Below are 21,697 nucleotides of genomic sequence, written 5' to 3' on the forward strand. Positions count from 1 at the left end.
ATCCCTATGCAAGACAAGAACACGTTTTCTTTTTTCTAATGTATTCTAACTTGCAATAGGTAGCTAACAATACAGGTAATGGGGATTTGATCGATTCTGCCTATTAAGGGTTTTAAAAAAACATCCAACACCTCCATCAAGGTTTTATATACAGGCTGTAAAGGCCTACTGAAATGATTTTTTTTTATTTAAACGGTGATAGCAGATCCATTCTATGTGTCATACTTGATCATTTCGCGATATTGCCATATATTTTTGCTGAAAGGATTTAGTAGAGAACATCGACGATAAAGTTTGCAACTTTTGGTCGCTGATAAAAAAAAAGCCTTGCCTGTACCGGAAGTAACACAGATGTCCAGAATACTGTGGAATTTTGAGATGAAAACAGAGCTTTTTGTATTGGATACAATGTGTCCGAATACTTCCATTTCAACGATTGACGTCACGCGCATACGTCTTCATACATAGACGTTTTCAACCGGAAGTTTAGCGGAAAATTTAAAATTGCACTTTATAAGTTAACCCGGCCGTATTGGCATGTGTTGCAATGTTAAGATTTCATCATTGATATATAAACTATCAGACTGCGTGGTCGGTAGTAGTGGCTTTCAGTAGGCCTTTAAGCGTACTGTATATATAACGTAGTCACAGTCATAATAACATGTAATATTTCCATACTTTCCGAGGAGCAAGACAGCGTTCGTTATTACCTTCAACAACAACAACACTACAAATCATGGCAGACTTCATGAGAGCCAGCAACGACTACTTTGGGACAAATGGTAATCCAGAACCTTATATTGGTATGCAGCCGTTTTAGAATGAAAACACTAAGCATCATGTAGCAGTAGTGCTATAAACAAGAAACACAAAGTCTGAACATAACAAAACAATCACTTACTGTACAAGGTCTGCTTTCACTGGGATACATAGACGGACGGGATGTTTATATCTTTCTGCAACAGACTTGTGTTCCCCGTTTTAGATGATGAATTAATCGTAATGCGGGCGGAAATGAGAGTCTTTTTGTGATTTCCTCGCAATATCTTCGGGTCTGAATGGAATGGCAACGTTGACCAACTTCTCGGCTTATGGACACAACCTTTTACTGTACAGGTGGGAGACATGATTTTTAATCAATCAGAATCAGAATCAGAAATACATTAATAATCCCCGAGGGGAAATTAAGATTTTCAGCAGAATCCCATTCTGGATTAGACAAACATTACAGGGAGACAGAACAGGATCGCTGATGGGTCTGCAAACTTCCGGCGCCCCTTACAAAAAAGGTGAGAAACAGGTAAAGTGAGAAAGAAAAAAAAATTCAGTCTAAGCCTGGGCCCCTGGAGAGGGGGTCCAGACTTAGGCCAAGGAGGGAAAAAAACTCATAGACATAGCACACATAAACATGTGTGTAAGAGGGAAACGTCAAAGAACACAAAGGACATTAAAGACATTAAAATAACAGAGCTGATGCAACCAGCCAATTCTACATACAGCTACAAAAGTAAAAACAAAACAAAAAAACATATACACTGTGGTGGCCTCTGCGGTGTTCCACGCCATGGCCAAATACAGGAGCAGACCCAACAAAGCAACCAAGAGAGTCGACTCCACCCCAGCCACCCACTAACTCTTGGCCAGTATCCAGTCCGCATGGATGAGCGAGGATGCGTCTAAGGCAGTGGTTTTTCAACCTTTTTTAAGCCAAGGCACATATTTTTTTCATTGAAAAAAAATCCTGAGGCACAGCACAAGCAGAAATCATCAAGAAAGCGAAACTCTGTAGCCGATATTGACAATAAAAAGTCGATATGAGTTTAAACCATCACCACAGCTCTTGTCTCAAAGTAGGTGTACTGTCACGACTTGTCACATCACGCCATGACTTATTTTGAGTTTTTTGCTGTTTTCCTGTGTGTTGTGTTTTAGTTCTTGTTTTGGTGTTTTCCCCCGTTTTGTTGGTATTTTCCTGTTGCGGTTTCCTGTCTTCCTTGAGCGCTATTCTCCACACCTGCTTTGTTTTCGCAATCAAGTCTATGTAAAGTGTGCGGACGCTTTCCTTCTTTATGGGGACATTGTTGATTGTCATGTCATGTACGGATGTACTTTGTGGACGCCGTCTGCTGCTCCACACGCTGTAAGTTTTTGCTGTCGTCCAGCATTTTGTGTTTTGTTTCAGTTCAGTTTTAGTTTCGTTTTGCATAGCCATGCCTAAGCTTCAATGCCTTTTCTTAGCGGCACTCGCCTTCTGTTTATTTTTGGTTTAAGCATTAGACACCTTTTTACCTGCACACTGCCTACCGCTGTCGTCTGCCTGTTGTGATCATGACAAACCATCGTCGACTCACACCACGTGTTCCCGACATCTACAAAGCAATTAGTTACCTGCGCTGTACAGACACTCAACAACGGCACATTAATTGCGAATTATAATTACTGGTGTGCAAAAAAATATTTTTAACCCAATTAGGTGAAATGACATAATCTCCTATGTCACGGCTAGTTATCGCACTGTGATCAAGACGCTTATAGTTAGCGCTTTTCGCTAACACTTGGTTATGACCCAGGTCACGAGAGGGCTTAGAATAGTGCACTCCCATTAGCTACATTGTTAGCGGTCTAGGATGAGTTGTATGTTATGATTTAGAATGAATAAAAAATAGAAAGACATACTGTAAGGATTGGGAATGATAGGAAAAACCAGGAGTATCTTCAGTAATGGTTTGTCTACCAAGATTGAGGAATATTACCGACATTATTTCAAAAGAGGCTTTTCAAAGATAAAGGACAGATGCTTCCGGAGAAAATTCCCTTCCAGTTACCAAAGTGCCCTTGGGCAAGTGTCCTCCTGAAGAGCTGGTACCTTTTATTATTATTATTATGATTCGATCACTACAGTGTCACATCATGGAGAAGCTTGCTGAAAAGGAACAATTGAATATGAGGGCCAGCATGGACGAATAGAACAGACAAGCCATTGTAATGTCTGCTCGCGGAAAACAAATATCCTAATCTACGATTTTGACTTCCTCGAATGGCCATGACGCTGTAAACAACAGGAACAGGCTGTTCTGGAAACACCCCCGAGGACACCTCAATCATGGACGCTTTTGACCTCCCTCCCTCCTCAACGACACCTGGAGTCAAACTTTTGCTTGCAGGCAGAACGGCCCCAGGCCTATGAGCACTACATCAACACACCCAAGACAATGGGCATATACACACACACACACCCTCCCCCATCCCACGCCTTCACCACCGCTTGATTCCCCTCGGGGTGATGGACGGCTGGCAGCGCTTCATAGCAGCAGTCGACCTCCAGGGACCCAACTCCCCGCCCCTCTGTTGCGAGTTGTCGTGGAGGTTTTTTCCCACTCCAGACTAGGCCCCCTTAGGAGCCCAGTCTAGATTGTATTTTTTTTACTCATCTTCTTCCCCAGCGTTTTACCTTTTTCTCATCTTTTACGTGGGCGCCTTTGGCGACCCATCAGCGTCCCTGTTCTGTAACCCTGTACACGGTTGGTTTGTCTAATCTTGAACGGGTTTGTGCTGGAAACATAGTTTCGTTGTACTTGTGCAATGACAATAAAGTCCTATCCTACTATGACTCTGGGTTACATCATATTACGTCTTGCCCATCTTACTGCATGCTGACTCATCAACTGGTGTCAAAATGCACGTGCCGATTAACTCTAAAAAAAAATGTAAGCAAAGCAATAAAATAAATGCTGAATGTTAGACAGTGGAAATACGTCCAAAGTCTATTGTCTGCCTACAGCCATAAGACTTTACAACACACTAATGTGATGACTGTGGTCTGCTTTTTTTTTCTTTCTTGGTGTGCAAAATTTATGCTCAGTGTGCAATATGGGTGTTAAAATTAAGATAGTGTTATTTTGGGATGGAATAACAATCATAACCCATTACATGCAATGTGTCTGATACAATAAGTTTATTTAGCATACAAATATGGTGGATGCTTGTCATCCTGAGAGCCATTGAGGTGAATTTTACCGTATACAATTTTCTTATATGATTGGGGAACTAGCATGCATTTGTATTTGGTCACAGAATCCGTAAGAGGATTTTTCTACTAAGGTCAAAAGTGCACATGTCCATCACAAGCGCTCCAGAGAGTGGTGGCTCTTGCCTCCGGGGAATTGGGATCCTACAGCAATGTAGATTTGGAGTTTAGGAGGAACATACGCAACATCTGGTAGGAAGCTCTCACAAGTGGCAGTAGAGGATAGGGGTCGGAAGTCACCCGACTCAAACCAGTCACAGGAAATAGCAACAAACTGGGTGTTGCCCAGACTGGCCGGCCCCAAGGCTAGAACAACAAAGAGTAATAACTGTCTTGGTGTAAAAGGTATTTTAAGGACAGTGGTCCGGAGAAGACAGCAGAAGAGATCCGGCCCACTTTTTCTCCTGGAAGCTGCAGCTCCAGTCGGAGGCTCGCTGAAACAAATAAAGCTTTTTGTTCGACGATTCCCCGTTGGGTTCTTTTTGGCTCATCACCCATCGCACGGCCAACAAATATACAACACCATCCTTTGCAAAGATGTGTTGTATGGTAAGAACGTGAATGTAGCCTAACGTCTACCATGAGGCTAATTACATTTCAAATGAATAACCCGGACATAAAGAAATACAATTCCCTTTCATAGGGAACTGATTCATTAAAGAGCTATGAGGAAGTCACTTCCGAATGGGTAATAGTCCTATCATTTATGATATCATCATATTTATTAATACAACATACATACACAATACACATAGACCTATTAGCATTTTACATATACAGTCGTGGTACACTTGTAAAGAACATCATGTCATGGCTGTCTTGAGTTTCCAATCATTTCTAAAACTCTTATTTTTTTGTGAAAGTAAAGCACCAGTTCCATTGGCAGCAAAACAGGCCCAGAGCATAATACTACCACCACCATGCATGACGGTAGGTATGGTGTTCCTGGGATTTAAGGCCTGACCTTTTCTCCTCCAAACATATTGCTGGGTATTGTGGCCAAGCAGCTCAATTTTTGTTTCATCTGACCAAATAATTTTCCTCCAGAAAGTCTTATCTTTGACCTCTATCACAAAAAAATAAGAGTTGTAGAAATGGTTGGAAACGCAATACAGCCATGACCTTACGTCCTTCACAAGTGTATGTCAACTTTTGACCATGACTGTATCTCTTAACTAATAAATGTGTAAATGTGTGGTCGCCGGTTCGAGCCCAGTGTGTGAAGGACTAGACTGCACAAACTCTAAGATAAATAAACATTTTTTTAGAAAATGCGGCGTGCTTGTTTTGAAAATGTCTTTCAGCGCCAATCTAATCGCCAGTCAGAACTCAGCATATATTCATAGCAGCAGTCGACCTCCAGGGTCCCAACTCCCCGCCCCTCTGTTGCGAGTTGTCGTTCACTGCCTTAAAAAAAAGTCAGAAAATAAAAAACTAATAACATGCACGTGTGTAGCGGTGTTTTAAAAAAAAAAAATTCCCAAGTTCAGCAAAGGGAACCATAAGAGGAGGCTGAAGAACCGCATGCTGTTACCGAGCCACAGATTGCCGACCTCTGGTCTAGCTGCATGAAGCTCAGAATGTGTTGCGAGGACAGAATACCTGTCATCAATATCCGGGCAGGAACAGTCACAAACATGGTGACGTTGCAGAATCTCGAGGAATCGATGAAGTAATCAAAGCTAAACGTGGTTTTTAGACCAGGGAGCGGGTCTTGTTTTGGAACTTGTTGGACTCAGACCATCCACTACAGTTTACTTGACTTGGTGTGTATGTTTGATTCACAACTTTCCTGGTCGTCTTCTGCACAAAAAAAACAAACAAAAAAAAAAACTTTGTTACGCTCCATTACTAAAGTAAAAATGCTGTGAAATCAGTCAAATGTCACAACAAATACAAAATAAGGGACTTCTTGTTGGATTACTCAAATACTAATAAAAACAATACCTGAAACAAAGCCATTAGAATTCTGTTTAATCTTAATGCAACAATTAAAATGACAGTCTATCACAGGGGTGTCAAACTTTATTTAGATTGGGGGCCACGTGGAGAAAAATCAACTCCCAACTGGGCGGGACTGGTAAAATCCTGGCACGATAACTTAAAAATAAAAACAACTTCAGATTGTTTCCTTTGTTTGAAAATAGAACAAGCACATTCTGAAAATGTACAAATCATCATGTGGTTTATTTTATTATTTTTTACCTATGTAGCATCGTCTACAAAAATACAAAGAATTGCTATTGCGACATCTGGTGGACACTTTTAGAACAGCAGTTTCTTTCATTCAAAAATTTCAGCTCATTTTTATACTGAGCAAACTCATCCCGCGGGCCGGATAAAACCTGTTACCTATACAGGTTTTATCCGGTCCGCGGCCCGTACGTTTGACACCCCTGGTCTATCTCTATTATGTGGTCACTACAATATGTGGTTAAACCCTAATCCCGGCTGTATTTCTATACTTTTTGTTCCTAAAATTATTTTACAGATATAATAGATCATAGCTAACAGGTTTTAACCGACCCGGATAAAACCTGTTACCTATACCTATGATCTATTATATATTATATCCGACCCGGATAAAACCTGCTACCTATACCTATGATCTATTATATCTGTAAAATAATTTTAGGAACAAAAAGTATAGAAATACAGCCGGGATTAGGGTTTAACCACATATTGTAGTGACCACACCAGGGGTGTCAAACGTACGGGCCGCGGTCCTGATCCGGCCCGGGAACAGGTTTTATCCGGCCCGCGGCCCGTACGTTTGACACCCCTGGTCTATCGCTATTATGTGGTCACTACAATATGTGGTTAAACCCTAATCCCGGCTGTATTTCTATACTTTTTGTTCCTACAATTATTTTACAGATATAATGGATCATAGGTATAGGTAACAGGTTTTATCCGGGCCGAATATAATATATAATAGATCACCCTAGAGGGGGGGTTACCCACATATGCGGTCCTCTCCAAGGTTTCTCAAAGTCATTCACCGACGTCCCACTGGGGTGAGTTTTTCCTTGCCCGTATGTGGGCTCTGTACCGAGGATGTCGTTGTGGCTTGTACAGCCCTTTGAGACACTTGTGATTTAGGGCTATATAAATAAACATTGATTGATTGATTGATTGATAGGTATAGGTAACAGGTTTTATCCGGCCCGGATAAAACCTGTTACCTATACCTATGATCTATTATATCTGTAAAATAATTTTAGGAACAAAAAGTATAGAAATACAGCCGGGATTAGGGTTTATAGGGTAGTGACCACATAATAGCGATAGACCAGGGGTGTCAAACGTACGGGCCGCGGGCCGGATAAAACCTGTTCCCGGGCCGGATCAGGCCCGCGGCCCGTAGGTTTGACACCCCTGGTGTGGTCACTACAATATGTGGTTAAACCCTAATCCCGGCTGTATTTCTATACTTTTTGTTCCTAAAATTATTTTACAGATACAATAGATCATAGGTATAGGTAAGAGGTTTTAACCGGCCCAGATAAAATTTGTTACCTATACCTATTATCTATTATATATTATATCCGGCCCGGATAAAACCTGTTACCTATACCTATGATCTATTATATCTGTAAAAGAATTTTAGGAACAAAAAGTATAGAAATACAGCCGGGATTAGGGTTTGACCACATATTGTAGTGACCACATAATAGAGATAGACCAGGGGTGTCAAACGAACGGGCCGCGGGCCGGATAAAACCTGTTTCCGGGCCGGACCAGGACCGCGGCCCGTACGTTTGACACTCCTGGTCTATCTCTACTATGTGGTCACTACAATATGTGGTCAAACCCTAATCCCGGCTGTATTTCTATACTTTTTGTTCCTAAAATTATTTTACAGATATTAAAGATCATAGGTATAGGTATAGAAATTTTATGAGACAATGGCTAACTAACAAGGGCAATAATCTTATTCCTAAATGTTTACCTGTTGCCCTCAGCATCGTCGGTCGAATCTGGTAGTTCAGTCCCTCGAGTCTCAGGAAGCATGAAGCCGAGAGCCCCGCTGATCAGCGCCAGGCCGCTGAAGATAACGATAGGTATGGACCGGTGGTACGTAGCCAGCATGTTGACCAAAGGGGCGATCAGACCACCAGCCCGGCATACGACGGAGCCTAAACCCGAGGCTGTTTGTCTGAAACGCAGAGCTCAGCTCACAAATGTTTCTTCAGAATATCAGCTTTAGTTGAATCCTTTCCCGATACTTCAACCTGCATGGATGTTTACACAGGGAACAATTTAAGCACGAGTGGGATTATCCTGGTTGTAAACCTTGATTTCACCACCAGATGTCGCTAAAGAGATGACAAGTCAAAAGTAAAGGGCACATACTGTATTATTGGATTTCACCACCAGAGGCATAACTAGTAAAAAGTTTAAGGGCATCCCAATACAAATATTTTAGTACCGGTATCAAAACTATTTTGATACTTTTCGGTACTTTTCTAAATAAAGGGGACCACAAAAAATGGCATTATTAGCTTTATTTTAACAAGAAATCTTAGGGTACATTAAACATATGTTTCTTATTGCAAGTTTGTCCTTAAATAAAATAGTGAACATACAAGACAACTTATCTTTTATTAGTAAGTAAGCAAGCAAACAAAGGCTCCTAATTTAACATATTGTGTCATTTTTCATTCTATTATTTTGTCAACATTATAAAGGACAAGTGGTAGAAAATGAATTATTCATCTACTTGTTCATTTACTGTTATTATCTGCTTACTTTCTCTTTTAACATGTTCTATCTACACGTCTGTTAAAATGTAATAATCACTTATTCTTCTCTTGTTTGATACTTTACATTAGTTTTGGATGATACCACAAATTTGGGTATCGATCCGATACCAAGTAGCTACAGGATCATACATTGGTCATATTCAAAGTCCTCATGTGTCCAGGGACATATTTCCTGAGTTTATAAACATAATATACATTTAAAAAAAACGAAAGAAGATGTTGTGATGCCAAGAAATATCGACGTAATCATAGTAGTATCGACTAGATACGCTACTGTATTTGGTATCACTACAGTGGATGTCAGGTGTAGATCCACCAATGGCGTTTGTTTACATTTTGACGCCGGTAAGCTACAGTGTGTAGTGAAGCATGTTTAGCTATTCTTCAGTGATAATGCTACTTGTAAGAAACTTACTTTATTTGTCGCCATGGAGACGAGGATTAGTGATTTAGAAGTAGCTAAAACACTGCCACATCTGCGGTCCCCTCCAAGGTTTCTCATTGTCCCATTGGGTTGTGAGTTTTTCCTTGCCCTGATGTGGGATTTTAGCCGAGGATGTCGTTGTGGCTTGTGCAGCCCTTTGAGACACTTGTGATTTAGGACTATATAAATAAACATTGATTGATTGATTGATTGATTGATTGATGCGGGTTTATTCATTTTTAAATGCGCCAAAAAATAGCCCTTTTTTTAACACTAGTGACAAATTGAGGTGATTCAATGCCCAGTCGTGCGTAAGTGTGTTTCTGTATAGTATTTTACAAGCCGTGGTCATGTGGCGACATTGAGAGGTATTTATTGAAGTCGGACATCACTGAAGGCCTAGGTGGGAAACCCGCAGCCCGCCACCGATTTATGAGGACATGGGAATTCATTCATGGGACTTGTACTGTTAGAATAATTATGTGTATATTATCACACAACTCTTATGCTTAAGGGCCGTTGCTATAGTTATTATCAATTGTGCTGAAATTGTATTTTTCTTTGTCTGTGCAAAGCTGGCAATCCAAAAGATTGCAAGCCAGTCTGGTATCAGTGTCTGTATCCAGGAACGGTCTGTTGACTGCCAAGGCCGAACACCGCCGTGACGCAAGACAAAGCAGAGACAGGGCGATATCACGACTGTCAGCACATATATCATATATTGTGTCTAACTGGAGCTGTCGAGATTACCCCCTTCCCTTTAGCGACAGCTTCAGTGATGTAACCAGGGACCTCCCAAATATATACAGGAAACACGTGGGCTGGATTTTTAGAACGTAGTTTGGATCTGTAACTAGAGTACAGCCCAAAACACGTCTCTCCTCAATTGAGCAAAATTTAACGATGGCTGTTTACGACCCCCTTCCCTTAGAAACATCTGTTGCCATGTAATCAGGGAAAGCCCAAATAAAAGAGGAGGCGTACAATCTTTCGTCAGAGCGTGGGACGACACTGTGCAAGAGTACAGTGTCTACGCGTTTCTCCTCATTGAGCCTAATTTAATTCTGTCTCTGCATGATTCCTTGCTTCTCGTCTGTTTAATAGATGTCATCAGTGTTTGAACCTGACATGTACCGACAGTTTTCAAGACAGGAAAACAAGAGAGGGAATGGTCTTACCGACAGGATGTCGGGAATAACTCTTGAACGTAAACATTACATGTGGATGCGGCCCAGTTCATTAGGCAACGTCCTGATGTCGCCAGTGCAGTTGCAGCAACAGGATATCCTTGAAGAGAATAAAAACGAAAGTCGATTACAGTCAACCCAGAAGTTGAAGAAGTGGACAAACTACGATGAATGAAAACACCAACGACCCAATGTCAATGGTGATGGTTTTGTTTATTTCAAACATGTTTAGCAAGTTGTTACATGTCTACACTTACACATTGCAACTTGTCAAATAAGGAGTAGAACGAGTTTAAAAGCACAATTTATTATTATTTATTCATATTATTGTTTTCCAGACGCTGCTGGTGGCAGAAGCTTTGTGCTTTGATTGGTTGATTGAGACTTTTATTAGTAGGTTGCACAGTGAAGTACATATTCCGTACAATTGACCACTAAATGGTAACACCCGAATAAGTTTTTCAACTTGTTTAAGTCGGGGTCCACTCGACTTGTATCATCCTTTTGTGTTCCCTCTTGTTTTCATGTGTTTGTTTTTTTGCCTTTTGGTCCGGGACCCTTTGGGACTGTGCGACAAGGGGTGGCACTTTCGTGACTTCTGCGGTGCTTTTTTTGTGGACTTCTGGATCTGCCTCCCCGGGAGCCTTTTGGCCATGGAGACCAGCTGCTGGGTCTCTGCCACACCAGAGTCCGTTTGGAGAGACTGGAGGAGATGCGGATGAAGAGACAGGGCTGCGGAGCTGGCGACGGACGGGCTTCACGGTGTCTTGGCTGAATGAGCGTGTATCAGACGCCTCGGTCTCCTTGGACGCATCCTCGCTCATCCGTGCGGACTGGACACTGGCCGAGAGTTGGTGGGCGGCCGAGGGTGGAGTCGGCTCTATTAGTTGCTTTGTTGGGTCTGCTCCTGTCTCTGGTCATGCTCCCCCCACCCCTGCAGACGATGGCGTGGAACACCGCAGAGGCCACCACAGTGTATATGGGGTTTTCGGTTTTCTTTTGTTGTTGTTTTTACTTTTGTAGCTGTATTTAGAAATATCTGGTTGCATCAGCTCTGCTCTTTTAATGTCTTTAATGCATACTTGCCAACCTTGAGACCTCCGATATCGGAAGGTGGGGGGGCGGGGGCGTGGTCGGTGTGGGGGGGGGCGTGGTTGGGGCGGGGCGTGGTTGGGGCATGGCTAAGGGCGTGGTTAAGAAGAGAGTATATTTACAGCTAGAATTCACCAAATCAAGTATTTCATATATATATATATATGTATGAAATACTTGACTTTAAGTGAATTCTAGCTATATATATATATATATATATTTTTTTTTTTTTTTATTTTTTTTTTTGAAATTTTATTATACATATAAATAAAATACTTGAATTTCAGTGTTCTGCAGGCTATCCAATAGATGGCAGTATTGTCCTGTTTAAGAGTGTCACAACATTGCTGTTTACTGCAGACGAACTGCTTTACGGTAGACTAAACGTGACTGCTGTTGTTGTGTGTTGGTACCGCGCTGGGAGGATGTTAATGAAACTGCCTAACAATAAACCCACATAAGAAACCAAGAACTCTCTCTCCTTGTTGTGCACTCTACTCTCTAAAAGCCGTAGATGTTATGACGTCATTGGGCAGGCAAGCTGTTTATTTGTGGGAAAGCGGAAGTGAGAACGGCTGTCGCCACTCAGGTCCGCATTGAGCTGGAGGGGGCGTGGCCTCCAGCTCCGGCTGAATACCGGGAGTTTGTCGGGAGAAAATCTCTGCCGGGAGGTTGTCGGGAGAGGCGCTGAATACCAGGATTCTCCCGCTAAAAACGGGAGGGTTGGCAAGTATGCTTTAATGTCTTTGGTGTTCCTTTGTGTTCTTTGATGTTTGATGTTTCCCTCTTATGACAGACAGACAGCAGCTTTATTTTGTCCATTCTTAACATGTACAAGACACATAAGAACTGAAATTACATTTTCGGCACAATCCCGCTAAGAGCAGACATACGTTACAGGGGGACAAGACGGGACCGCCAACGGATCAGCCACTTATAGCGCTCCTTAAAAAGGTGGGAAAAAGGTGACATTGGGAAAGGGGGAAGAGTAAAAAAAATATCAGTCTGAGGCTGGACCCTCAGGAGTGGTCCAGACTGAGTCCGAGGAAAAAACTCCCCCCTCCTCGCAACAGAGGAGGGGGGAGTTGGGACCCTGGAGGCGGGCTGCCGCTATAAAGCGCTACTCAGCCCCCACAACCCCCACAACCCCGGAGGAATTAAGCAGTGGTGAAGGCGTTGATTTGCAGGGAAGGAGGGAGCGGAAAAAAATGCAACCGCCCTCACCAAGAGGCAAGACAGAAAAATGCTATGGCTATGACTGTTTACCTGTTTATCACCTTTTTTGTAAGGGGCGCCGGACGTTGGCATGAATGTTTGTCTGATCTTGAATTGGATTGTGCTGAAAATCTTAATTTCCCCTCTGAGATTAATAAAGTATTTCTGATCTGATCTGAGCTCAAGGTTGTCGATAACATTTTGTCTTTGCTTCTGTGGGCCACAGACATTGATTACAGTTTCTCCTGAGTTTAGCTGAAGAAAATTGTTCTGCATCCACACATGGATCTGTTCGATGTGTTCACACAGTTAATCTACAGGTGTTGCCGTCAGTGACACGTAGATCTAAGTGCATTGTTGTCGTAGGACACATGGTAGGTGCTTATTAGCTGACCTAATGGTAGCATGTACAATTTGAACAATAGTGTCCCCCAAAATTGGCCCCTGAGGAACCTCACAGGTCGAAGTAATTTGATCTGAGACACGGTTACCAATTCCAGGTACATATTGTGTTCGAGATTGCACTTGAACCGGTTTAGAACAGAACCAGAGAATGTCCTTGTGGTGAGGGCAAAGACTGATTGGAAAGTATCAGAGGCATTGTTAGAGAGAAGAAAATCTCTAATGTGTGTACTTTCTTGTTGAGCCTGGTAAGAATTAAACGATAATATTACAAACCAATGGTCTGTTCATAATACAGGATTGAGTGTAAGACCTTTGTAAACTAAACATCTGTTTTTGTTTCTGTAGAGGGAGTCGAGGCTGGTTAGCTACCTACAAATGGCTAGTCTTAGGTCGCCGCCACGTTGCTTTGGGAGTTGGACGCACACAACGTTTCGACGCACTTTAAACCTTTGTTGCGTAGACAGCTCTTCCTCCCAAGGATTTTAAAGCCGCTGTCCACTCCCAAGTTCTTTTGATGGCAAATAAACTGATGTTTACCGTTACTCTTTTAGGCGGCGACCAACTACCCAGGGTGAGCCACACCCAACTATTAGTTCACTCGTCAATGAAACTGCCCGTCACGGTAATCGAGACACAATGGCGTGAGTTGACCACTTATTTACAATTTTAATGCAATGGCAGGCTCGGCAAAAATGCAATCAATCTATCAAAATCACCACTCTGTGCCTGGGATTACAAAACAGTGTTTGATTTACAGACTTCAGGACAGACTCCTAAAGCAGATTTTTTTTAAAAAGGCCCTGCTTACCTTGAATTGGCCAATTGAGTCTGTCCAGAAGATTGCAAGAAGTCATCAATCAACAGCGTGCCATCTCGGACGAAGCCCCCAAATTGTTGCATAGACAGCTCTTCCTCCCAAGGATTTTAAAGCTGCTGTCCACTCCCAAGTTCTTTTGATGGCAAATAAGCTGATGTTTATATTCAATCACCAGGCAGTAGTTGGTATTTTGTAGTTTATTCTCAAAGCTTAGAGGACAAATGTGAGACCAACCCGGTACACAAGCGTTCCCTCGCCCGGTCTAGCTCGGTCTTCCCCCCCACTCACGGAAGTGCTCTCTTCTCCCCTCTGTCTCATTGTTTAGACTACTTCTTGTGTTATCTCTACTCTCTGCATTCCACTGCTAGAAGACTGACACCTTACTTTGCAGACTAGAAAGAAGGAAGAATACTAGCTATTTTGTAATACGATTATGGAGGGAAAGAAGTAACACTTAAATATGGATATGGTTCTGAACTGGTTCCAACCTTCCATCAGGATTACGCAAAATTTCAGGGATTTCTATAACTATGGACTGTGGAACGATTGGTAAATGTACCTGCGTATTTCTGTGGCATATATTTTTAAGTATAGGGCAGATATAACATGTATGTCTCAATTGTAGCAGACAAAAATAGATCCATCCAATATGTTTTTATGGGAACTACTTTACCTGGACTGAACACGAGCATCAAGACAGACATGAGCCCCCCAGCCAGGAGGGTGGAGATGATGGATATTCTTCTCCCCAGTACTTCCAGCAGCCACATGCAAAGTATCTGAGATGGCACTTCAGTCAGACCAAACAAGAGCTGCGTCAAGAATACGTCCAAGCCAAAGTTCCCCACATTGAATGAAATGCAATAAAACCCAACATTCACTGAGAACCTGAAGAAAACAAAATGAATTAGTCGTGCAAGACCAACAAATCCAAAATGACTTCATATTGTCAATGATTTTGAGAGGTGCAATGTGACTCACCCTGCAAATGTTACGATAAAGAAATACTTCCGAAGCAAAGATGACTGGAAGAGTATTAAAACGCCGCTCTTTTTCTCCGTTTTCTCTTTCACGACAATCTGCAATACACAAACAACACAACATGATGCCATAATGTTAGCTAAGTCATCAAGAGTAAGGGTGATTAAAAGCACATCATTCCACATCGATACTTGATCAGTTCATGAATTCAATTGATACATTTTCAAGAAGATACGAAGGTCCTGAGTAGTCCTGAGTTCAATCCCGGATTTGACAAATATAGGTTGCTTGCATCTTGAGATACAGCAACTTGTTTGGACCTCCTGCTCCACCGAGCAAACTATCAAAGTGTCTGAGCAAGACCATGACATTTTAACAATGTGATTGACAGAAAAAGATAGAACATTCCCAGGAACGGAAGTCATCTTGGCAAACTAAGCGATTGGTCAGCTCAAGAGGGTCTGGTCTTGCTCATTCTCTGACCATCTCATGTTTGTTGATCAGCAGGGGTTCTCTCTGAACATCCTGTCCTTGACTCCAAATGATTGGGTCTCGTGGGAAAGCTTCCTCCATCCTGGATCTGCCCTGATGCTGTGATTAGTCTCGCTTGCAGCACCACCTCACACACATGTCACTTACAGCCTCCCTTAATCTTCTGAAGAACTGATAGCTTGAATCAATGGCTAAAACATTTCACCTTACGATAGGGTCTCTTGATTTAATTATTTTAAACATTAAGAGGCTAGTAAATGTATTGCATACATGTGCCTCACAATACGAAGGTCCTGAGCAGTCCTGGGTTCAATCCCGGGCTCTGGATCTTTCTGTGTGGAGTTTGCATGTTCTCCCCGTGACTGCGTGGGTTCCCTCCGGGTACTCCGGCTTCCTCCCACCTCCAAAGACATGCACCTGGGGATAGGTTGATTGGCAACACTAAATTGACCCTAGTGTGTGAATGTTGTCTGTCTATCTGTGTTGGCCCTGCGATGAGGCGGCGACTTGTCCAGGGTGTACCCCGCCTTCGGCCCGAATGCAGCTGAGATAGGCTCCAAGAAAAGGACAAGCAGTAGAAAATCTTTCAAGAAGATTGTCGCATTCTGTGCAGTTTTCTTAAAGGGGCTGTTTCTCAACTTGCTCAGTTACGGATTTCAAACCCGAAAACATTCCAAGAACACCTATAATAGGTTCCCATTAGTGGTTTTACGGAACATATATATCATTTTAAACGTGTCTATATTGTTCACCAGTTCTGTCAGGTTCAAACACTGATGACATCTATTAAACAAGACAAAGAAGCAAGGAATTAAACAGAGACAGAATTCAATTTGGCTCAATGAGGAGAAACGCGTAGACACTGTACCCTTAGTGTCGTCCCACGTTCCCTGATTACATGGCAACAGCTGTTTCTAAGGGAGGGGGGTCGTAAACATCCATCAGCTTTGATTAAAAACAGTTAAAAGAAAAGGTTGGTTCAAAGAAAAGGTCGTAAAACAGTTCAAAGAGGTGCCTGGAGCTTAGGCAGGTCCTGCTTTCCTGCCTTCCTGCTTTCTCTCCGCTTTGTAGATCTCGGGTCAAGACAATATCTTCCTGTGGATTACAATACATCAAAGAAACCGCCACCTTCATGTCGCTTCCCATCCTACACAGTGGAGTTTTACAAGCCTTTTGATTGGTTAGATCAAAGACAGCTTTTGTCTGCTCGCCGGGAACTCATTGAAACACAAAGTTTTGTGATAACTTGGGTACAATTATTCTGATAAGTTCTAATCATATCTCAAGAGGAAGGTATTTGCAATGGACGATTGAGGCCCCAAATGTTGCTTCAGATCAGGGGTGTCAAACGTACGGCTCAGGTTTTATCCGGCCAGCGAGAGGATTTTGGCAAGTATAAAAATGAGCTGAAATTTTTGAATGAAAGAATCTGCTTTTCTAAATGTGTCCACTGGATTTCACAATAGAAATTATTTTTGTCCCCTGTCGCAAAAGCGCAAATGACTTCAGAGGGGTCGGAGCTATGTGCCCGGTTAAGATAGAGGTCTGGGGACACATTATCTGGGCGCACCTCAATAAGCTGAAACAAGATACTGTATATCCCGTTCTAACTTCATGTGTGATTAATTGTGCTTCTTCTATTTTTAAACAAAGAAAAACAATCTGAATTTGTCTCTATTTTTAAGTTACCATGCCATGACTTTACCAGTACGGCCCACTCGGGATAGACTTTAGTACCTTTTCCAGGAGAGAGTCGGTGACGGTGCGTTTGTTGACAGCCGCCACCTTTAACAGCAACTCTTTAGCTTCTTCAGTCCTCCCTCTGTCCAACAACCACCTGGCGGACTCTGGAAGGAACCTGATAGTTCACAAGGACATCATGTTAAAACAACAGGGAAGCTAAATAAGCAGAAATCAGTAATAGGTCAATGTTTACCATATATAAATACAAATGACTGCCAGTGGAGCTGCGGTGATAAACTGAGCTAGTCTCCAGTCTCTGATGACGTAGATCAGACCAGCAAGGACGGCCTGTCCAACTGAACCAGATAGTTGGGTCACGCATGCTCCCCAAGACCTTTTGGACGGACCAATCCACTCTGTGGCTAAAAGCGCAGCGTAACAAAAAATATTTTGAATATTAAGTTCACTTTTCTCACATTTAGTTCATTCATAAATGGTGAACATGCATGTTAAATGTAAATGTTAAATGTAAACGTTAGATATGTATCAATCAATTAATCAATCAAAGTTTACTTGTACAGCCCTTAATCAGAAATGTCTCAAAGGGCTGCACAAGCCACAAGGACATCCCCCATAATATTTTTTTAAATGTATTTCTGTCTTAAATATACATGTTATACAATATAGTTGTTAAATACAAATATAAATGATACATATAAATATAAATGTGTTTGTTGCCGATCTAGTGACGCACGCAGATAATATAATTATAATGGGGGATTTTAATGTCCATGTGAATACACCGTCAGATCCTCTGTGCGTTGTGCTCCAGACTATAATTGACACAGATAATAAATTAACCTACGCATCACGGTAATACAATAGATCGTTATTCTTGGTTATCACTATGTGATTTAAACTGAATTTGAAACATGTGGTCCAGTCCAAAGTCTGTAGTTATATCACGAAACGTACTTTATAATGTTCAACTATTGATCCAAGCTAGTGCAGGTAAGTGGATGCAATTGCCACAAAGTTCTTTTATTTATTTATCAAAAGTCTAAAAGAAGAAAAAAAATCAAACCATACACACAATTTGTTGTTGTAAATTGTAGATTTAGTTTAAATATGTGGAAAGAAGGTCAATGGTCAGAGGCTCATGCTTAGGTCATGCACGCAAAGCCCTAAAACAATTTGAAATAAACCTGCTTTTGTGATTCTGTGAAATAAACTAGTTTGTCCACTCATTTGTTTGTAACTACAGTTTTCTTGCAAAATGTCGAACCCAAGTATTGTGTGTCATCTTTAAGGATTTTGGAATTCTATCACACTTTTCTAGCCGATATACAGTATTTTGAATATTAAGTTCACTTTTCTCACATTTAGCTCATTCATAAATGGTGAACATACATGTTAAATGTAAATGTTAAATGTAAACGTTAGATATATATCAATCAATTAATCATTCAAAGTTTACTTATATAGCCCTTAATCAGAAATGTCTCAAAGGGCTGCACAAGCCACAACGACATCCCCCATGTTATTTTTTTATGTATTCATGTCTTAAATATACGTGTTATACAATATAATTGTTAACTACAAATATAAATGTTAAATATAAATCTAAATGTGTTTGTTGCTGATCTAGTGATGCATGCAGAGAATATAATTATAATGGGGGATTTTAATGTCCATATGAATACCCTTTGTGCGTGAAGCTCCAGACTATAATTGACACACATAAAAAATTAACCCACCCATCACGGTAATACGATAGATCGAGTCCTTGTCAGGGCTGTCACCACCTCCAAAGTTATGGTACTCCCGTACACAAACTTAATGTCCGATCACTACCTTATAAAATTTTAAGTTCTGACTCATTCAAATCAAATCAAATCAACTTTATTTATAAAGCACATTTAAAATTTACCACAGGGGTAGCCAAAGTGCTGTACAATGGGCAGGTTAAAAGATAATACGAGTACCGAGCAAACACAACACAACACAAACAGAACACGATAAAAAATAAATAAATAAAATAAAATAAATAAAACATAAAAACAGGTTCACAGCAGGTGTATTATGGGACGCCATTGCAGGATGGATATCACTCAGTGTTAAAAGCCATGGAATAAAAGTATGTTTTTAAGAGAGATTTAAAAACAGGAAGAGAGGAGGCTTGTCTAACACTCAGAGGTAGGTCGTTCCAGAGCTTGGGAGCAGCAGCGGCGAAAGCTCTGTCACCTCTAAGCTTTGTGTCAGGGACCGTTAGTAGCAGATGATCGGCTGATCTAAGGCCGATCAGCCTAAGATCATTGTCAACAAGCTATTAATAACCAATGCTTTAGCAGCCGCAACATAAACGCTGCTACAACTACCACTGTTGTTATTCTACTGCCTCGGTAATGGCACCATTCCCAAATTATGTGGGCTCTATCGATAACCTCACAAACAACTTTAACGATGCCCTGCGCAACGCCATTGAGAGTATAGGAGCATCACTATTCAAATTGTGCTTATGTCCAAGTATAAACTCAATTTAGGGTAACATCCTTAAAATAATGCAGCACTTTACCTAATATAACCGCATTCATCCGAAAACCTCCATAGCCTACGCCAATCAAAAACTGGGAGAGCAGAAAAAGCAGGAAGTTGGGGCACAAGGCACTGGTGACAATAAAAATGAGGTTTGCAACCATCGGAATTTGAACTGCTCGTCTGCGACCAAACCTGAAGAAAACAAAACACAACAGATTAGAACATGACACAACTTTTGTGATTGGGTCTTCGTAAACCGTGTACACACATAAAGAGTTGTAAAATCTTAAACCGATTTAGAGACCTCACAATGCTCACAAAACATCAACATATGTGATGCTATGATTTCTAATAGGAAGTGGTGGTGGTTAGGGTAGGTTACCTTTCACTAAATTAACACAGTACCAACTCCCGGTGCCTGGGAATCGTTACTGGTGCTCAACAATACAGATTTCTGGTGTGTTAAAATGTGTTCATAAATGTTAATTGTTGAAAAATAAATCAATACATCTAACGCTGAGCTGTGGTGTCCAGTTGTTACCTTGTTTTTTCTTACACTCCTGAGTCTCATTTGCAAGTAGTATACAGTGTAGTGAACTTTGCAAATCTAACATGGTAGATGGCAGTAGTGTACTGTATAAATTACGGTGGGTTGTCTTAGCCAGGAAATAGTATATACCAGTGGTCCCCAACCTTTTTGTAGCTGCGGACCGGTCAACGCTTGAAAATTTGTCCCACGGACCGGGGGGGGGGGGTTATGGTGGTTATTTTATTTTATTTTTTTTTTGTCATAAAGAAATACAATCATGTGTGCTTACGGACTGTATCCCTGCAGACTGTGTTGATTTATATTGATATATAATGTATATATTGTGTTTTTTATGTTGATTTAATATAAAAAAATAAATAAATAAATTTAAAAAAAAAATTTTTTTGTTGTGCGGCCGCGGCCCGGTACCAATCGGTCCACGGGACCACCAGTGGGGACTACTGGTATATACCATTCATTTAAATGTGTCTGTATTTTCTTTTGTCGAGCTCCACCAAGTGTTCGAACTGTAAGTATTGTACAGTATTCAGTATTCGAGAATGGTGTTCCTGGGATTAAAGGCCTCACCTTTTCTCCTCCGAACATATTGTTGGGTATTGTGGACAAACACCTCCATTTTTGTTTCATCTGACCACAGAATTTCCCTCCAGAAGGTCTTATCTTTGTCCATGTGATGTCAGATGAAACAGAAATTGAGCTGTTTGGCCACAATACCCAGCAACATGTTTGGAGGAGAAAAGGTGAGGCCAATAATCCCAGGAACACCATGCCTACCGTCAAGCATGGTGGTGGTAGTATTATGCTCTGGGCCTGTTTTGCTGCCAATGGAACTGGTGGCTTTACAGAGAGTAAATGGGACAATGAAAAAGGAGGATTACCTCCAATTTCTTCAGGACAACCTAAACCAGGGGTGTGCAAAGTGCGGCCCGCAGGTAATATTTTAACGGCCCCGTGGCACATTCTAAAAATACGATAAAAAAAATTTAAAAACATAGAAAGTGGTATAAAAGAGCCAACAGGTGAAATGTAACAATAAAATGTTTCTTTCTTTAAAAAATAATAATGAATCAAAATCAATGTCATTATGAATTATTGACCTATTCAAGGCTCCAATTACATCACATTAAATATTCCACTTAGAGACATTTTTTGGGGGAAAATGTTGCATATTTTGTGTCTGCCATATAAAAAACTAAGCTGTTTTTTTTTTTTAAACAAGTGCCTAAAACGAACAAACAAAAAACATAAACAACAATAAAAGTTTTAATTGACGGATGGATCTGAAGTTGATCTTAAGACTATTGTGTTAAAAGTTAAAAAAAAAAAATGTATAATTAATTTTTTTAATACTTTACTGAGCAGGACCCTTTTGCATCCACAATAATATTACTGGGACTTTTTTTTTTTTTTTTTTTTTTTTTAAGTGTCATTGCTCCAAAAATAATAATGAATCAATGTTGTTATGAGTTATGCTATGAGCTCCAATTATTATATAATCTCAAATATTCCACTTTAAAATG

General features: G+C 41.0%; 1 protein-coding gene across 1 annotated transcript in view; it reads right to left on the reverse strand.

Moving 5' to 3' along the window:
* Window positions 1-4,012: 4,012 nt before the first annotated feature.
* Window positions 4,013-21,697, reverse strand: part of LOC133665460 (solute carrier family 22 member 13-like) — a 19,094-nt gene continuing 1,409 nt past the window's right edge. Inside the window, exons 3-10 of the mRNA XM_062070760.1 lie at window positions 19,665-19,819; window positions 17,343-17,511; window positions 17,144-17,264; window positions 14,915-15,012; window positions 14,607-14,821; window positions 10,396-10,504; window positions 7,980-8,186; window positions 4,013-5,830 (exon numbers count right to left, since the gene is read on the reverse strand). Of these exons, the coding sequence (XP_061926744.1) occupies window positions 5,809-5,830; window positions 7,980-8,186; window positions 10,396-10,504; window positions 14,607-14,821; window positions 14,915-15,012; window positions 17,144-17,264; window positions 17,343-17,511; window positions 19,665-19,819 (1,096 nt within the window). The 3' untranslated portion in view covers window positions 4,013-5,808. The remainder of the gene's footprint in view (window positions 5,831-7,979; window positions 8,187-10,395; window positions 10,505-14,606; window positions 14,822-14,914; window positions 15,013-17,143; window positions 17,265-17,342; window positions 17,512-19,664; window positions 19,820-21,697) is intronic.

The sequence above is a fragment of the Entelurus aequoreus genome, linkage group LG14 (assembly GCF_033978785.1).
Source record: "Entelurus aequoreus isolate RoL-2023_Sb linkage group LG14, RoL_Eaeq_v1.1, whole genome shotgun sequence".
Classification (NCBI taxonomy): domain Eukaryota; kingdom Metazoa; phylum Chordata; class Actinopteri; order Syngnathiformes; family Syngnathidae; genus Entelurus; species Entelurus aequoreus.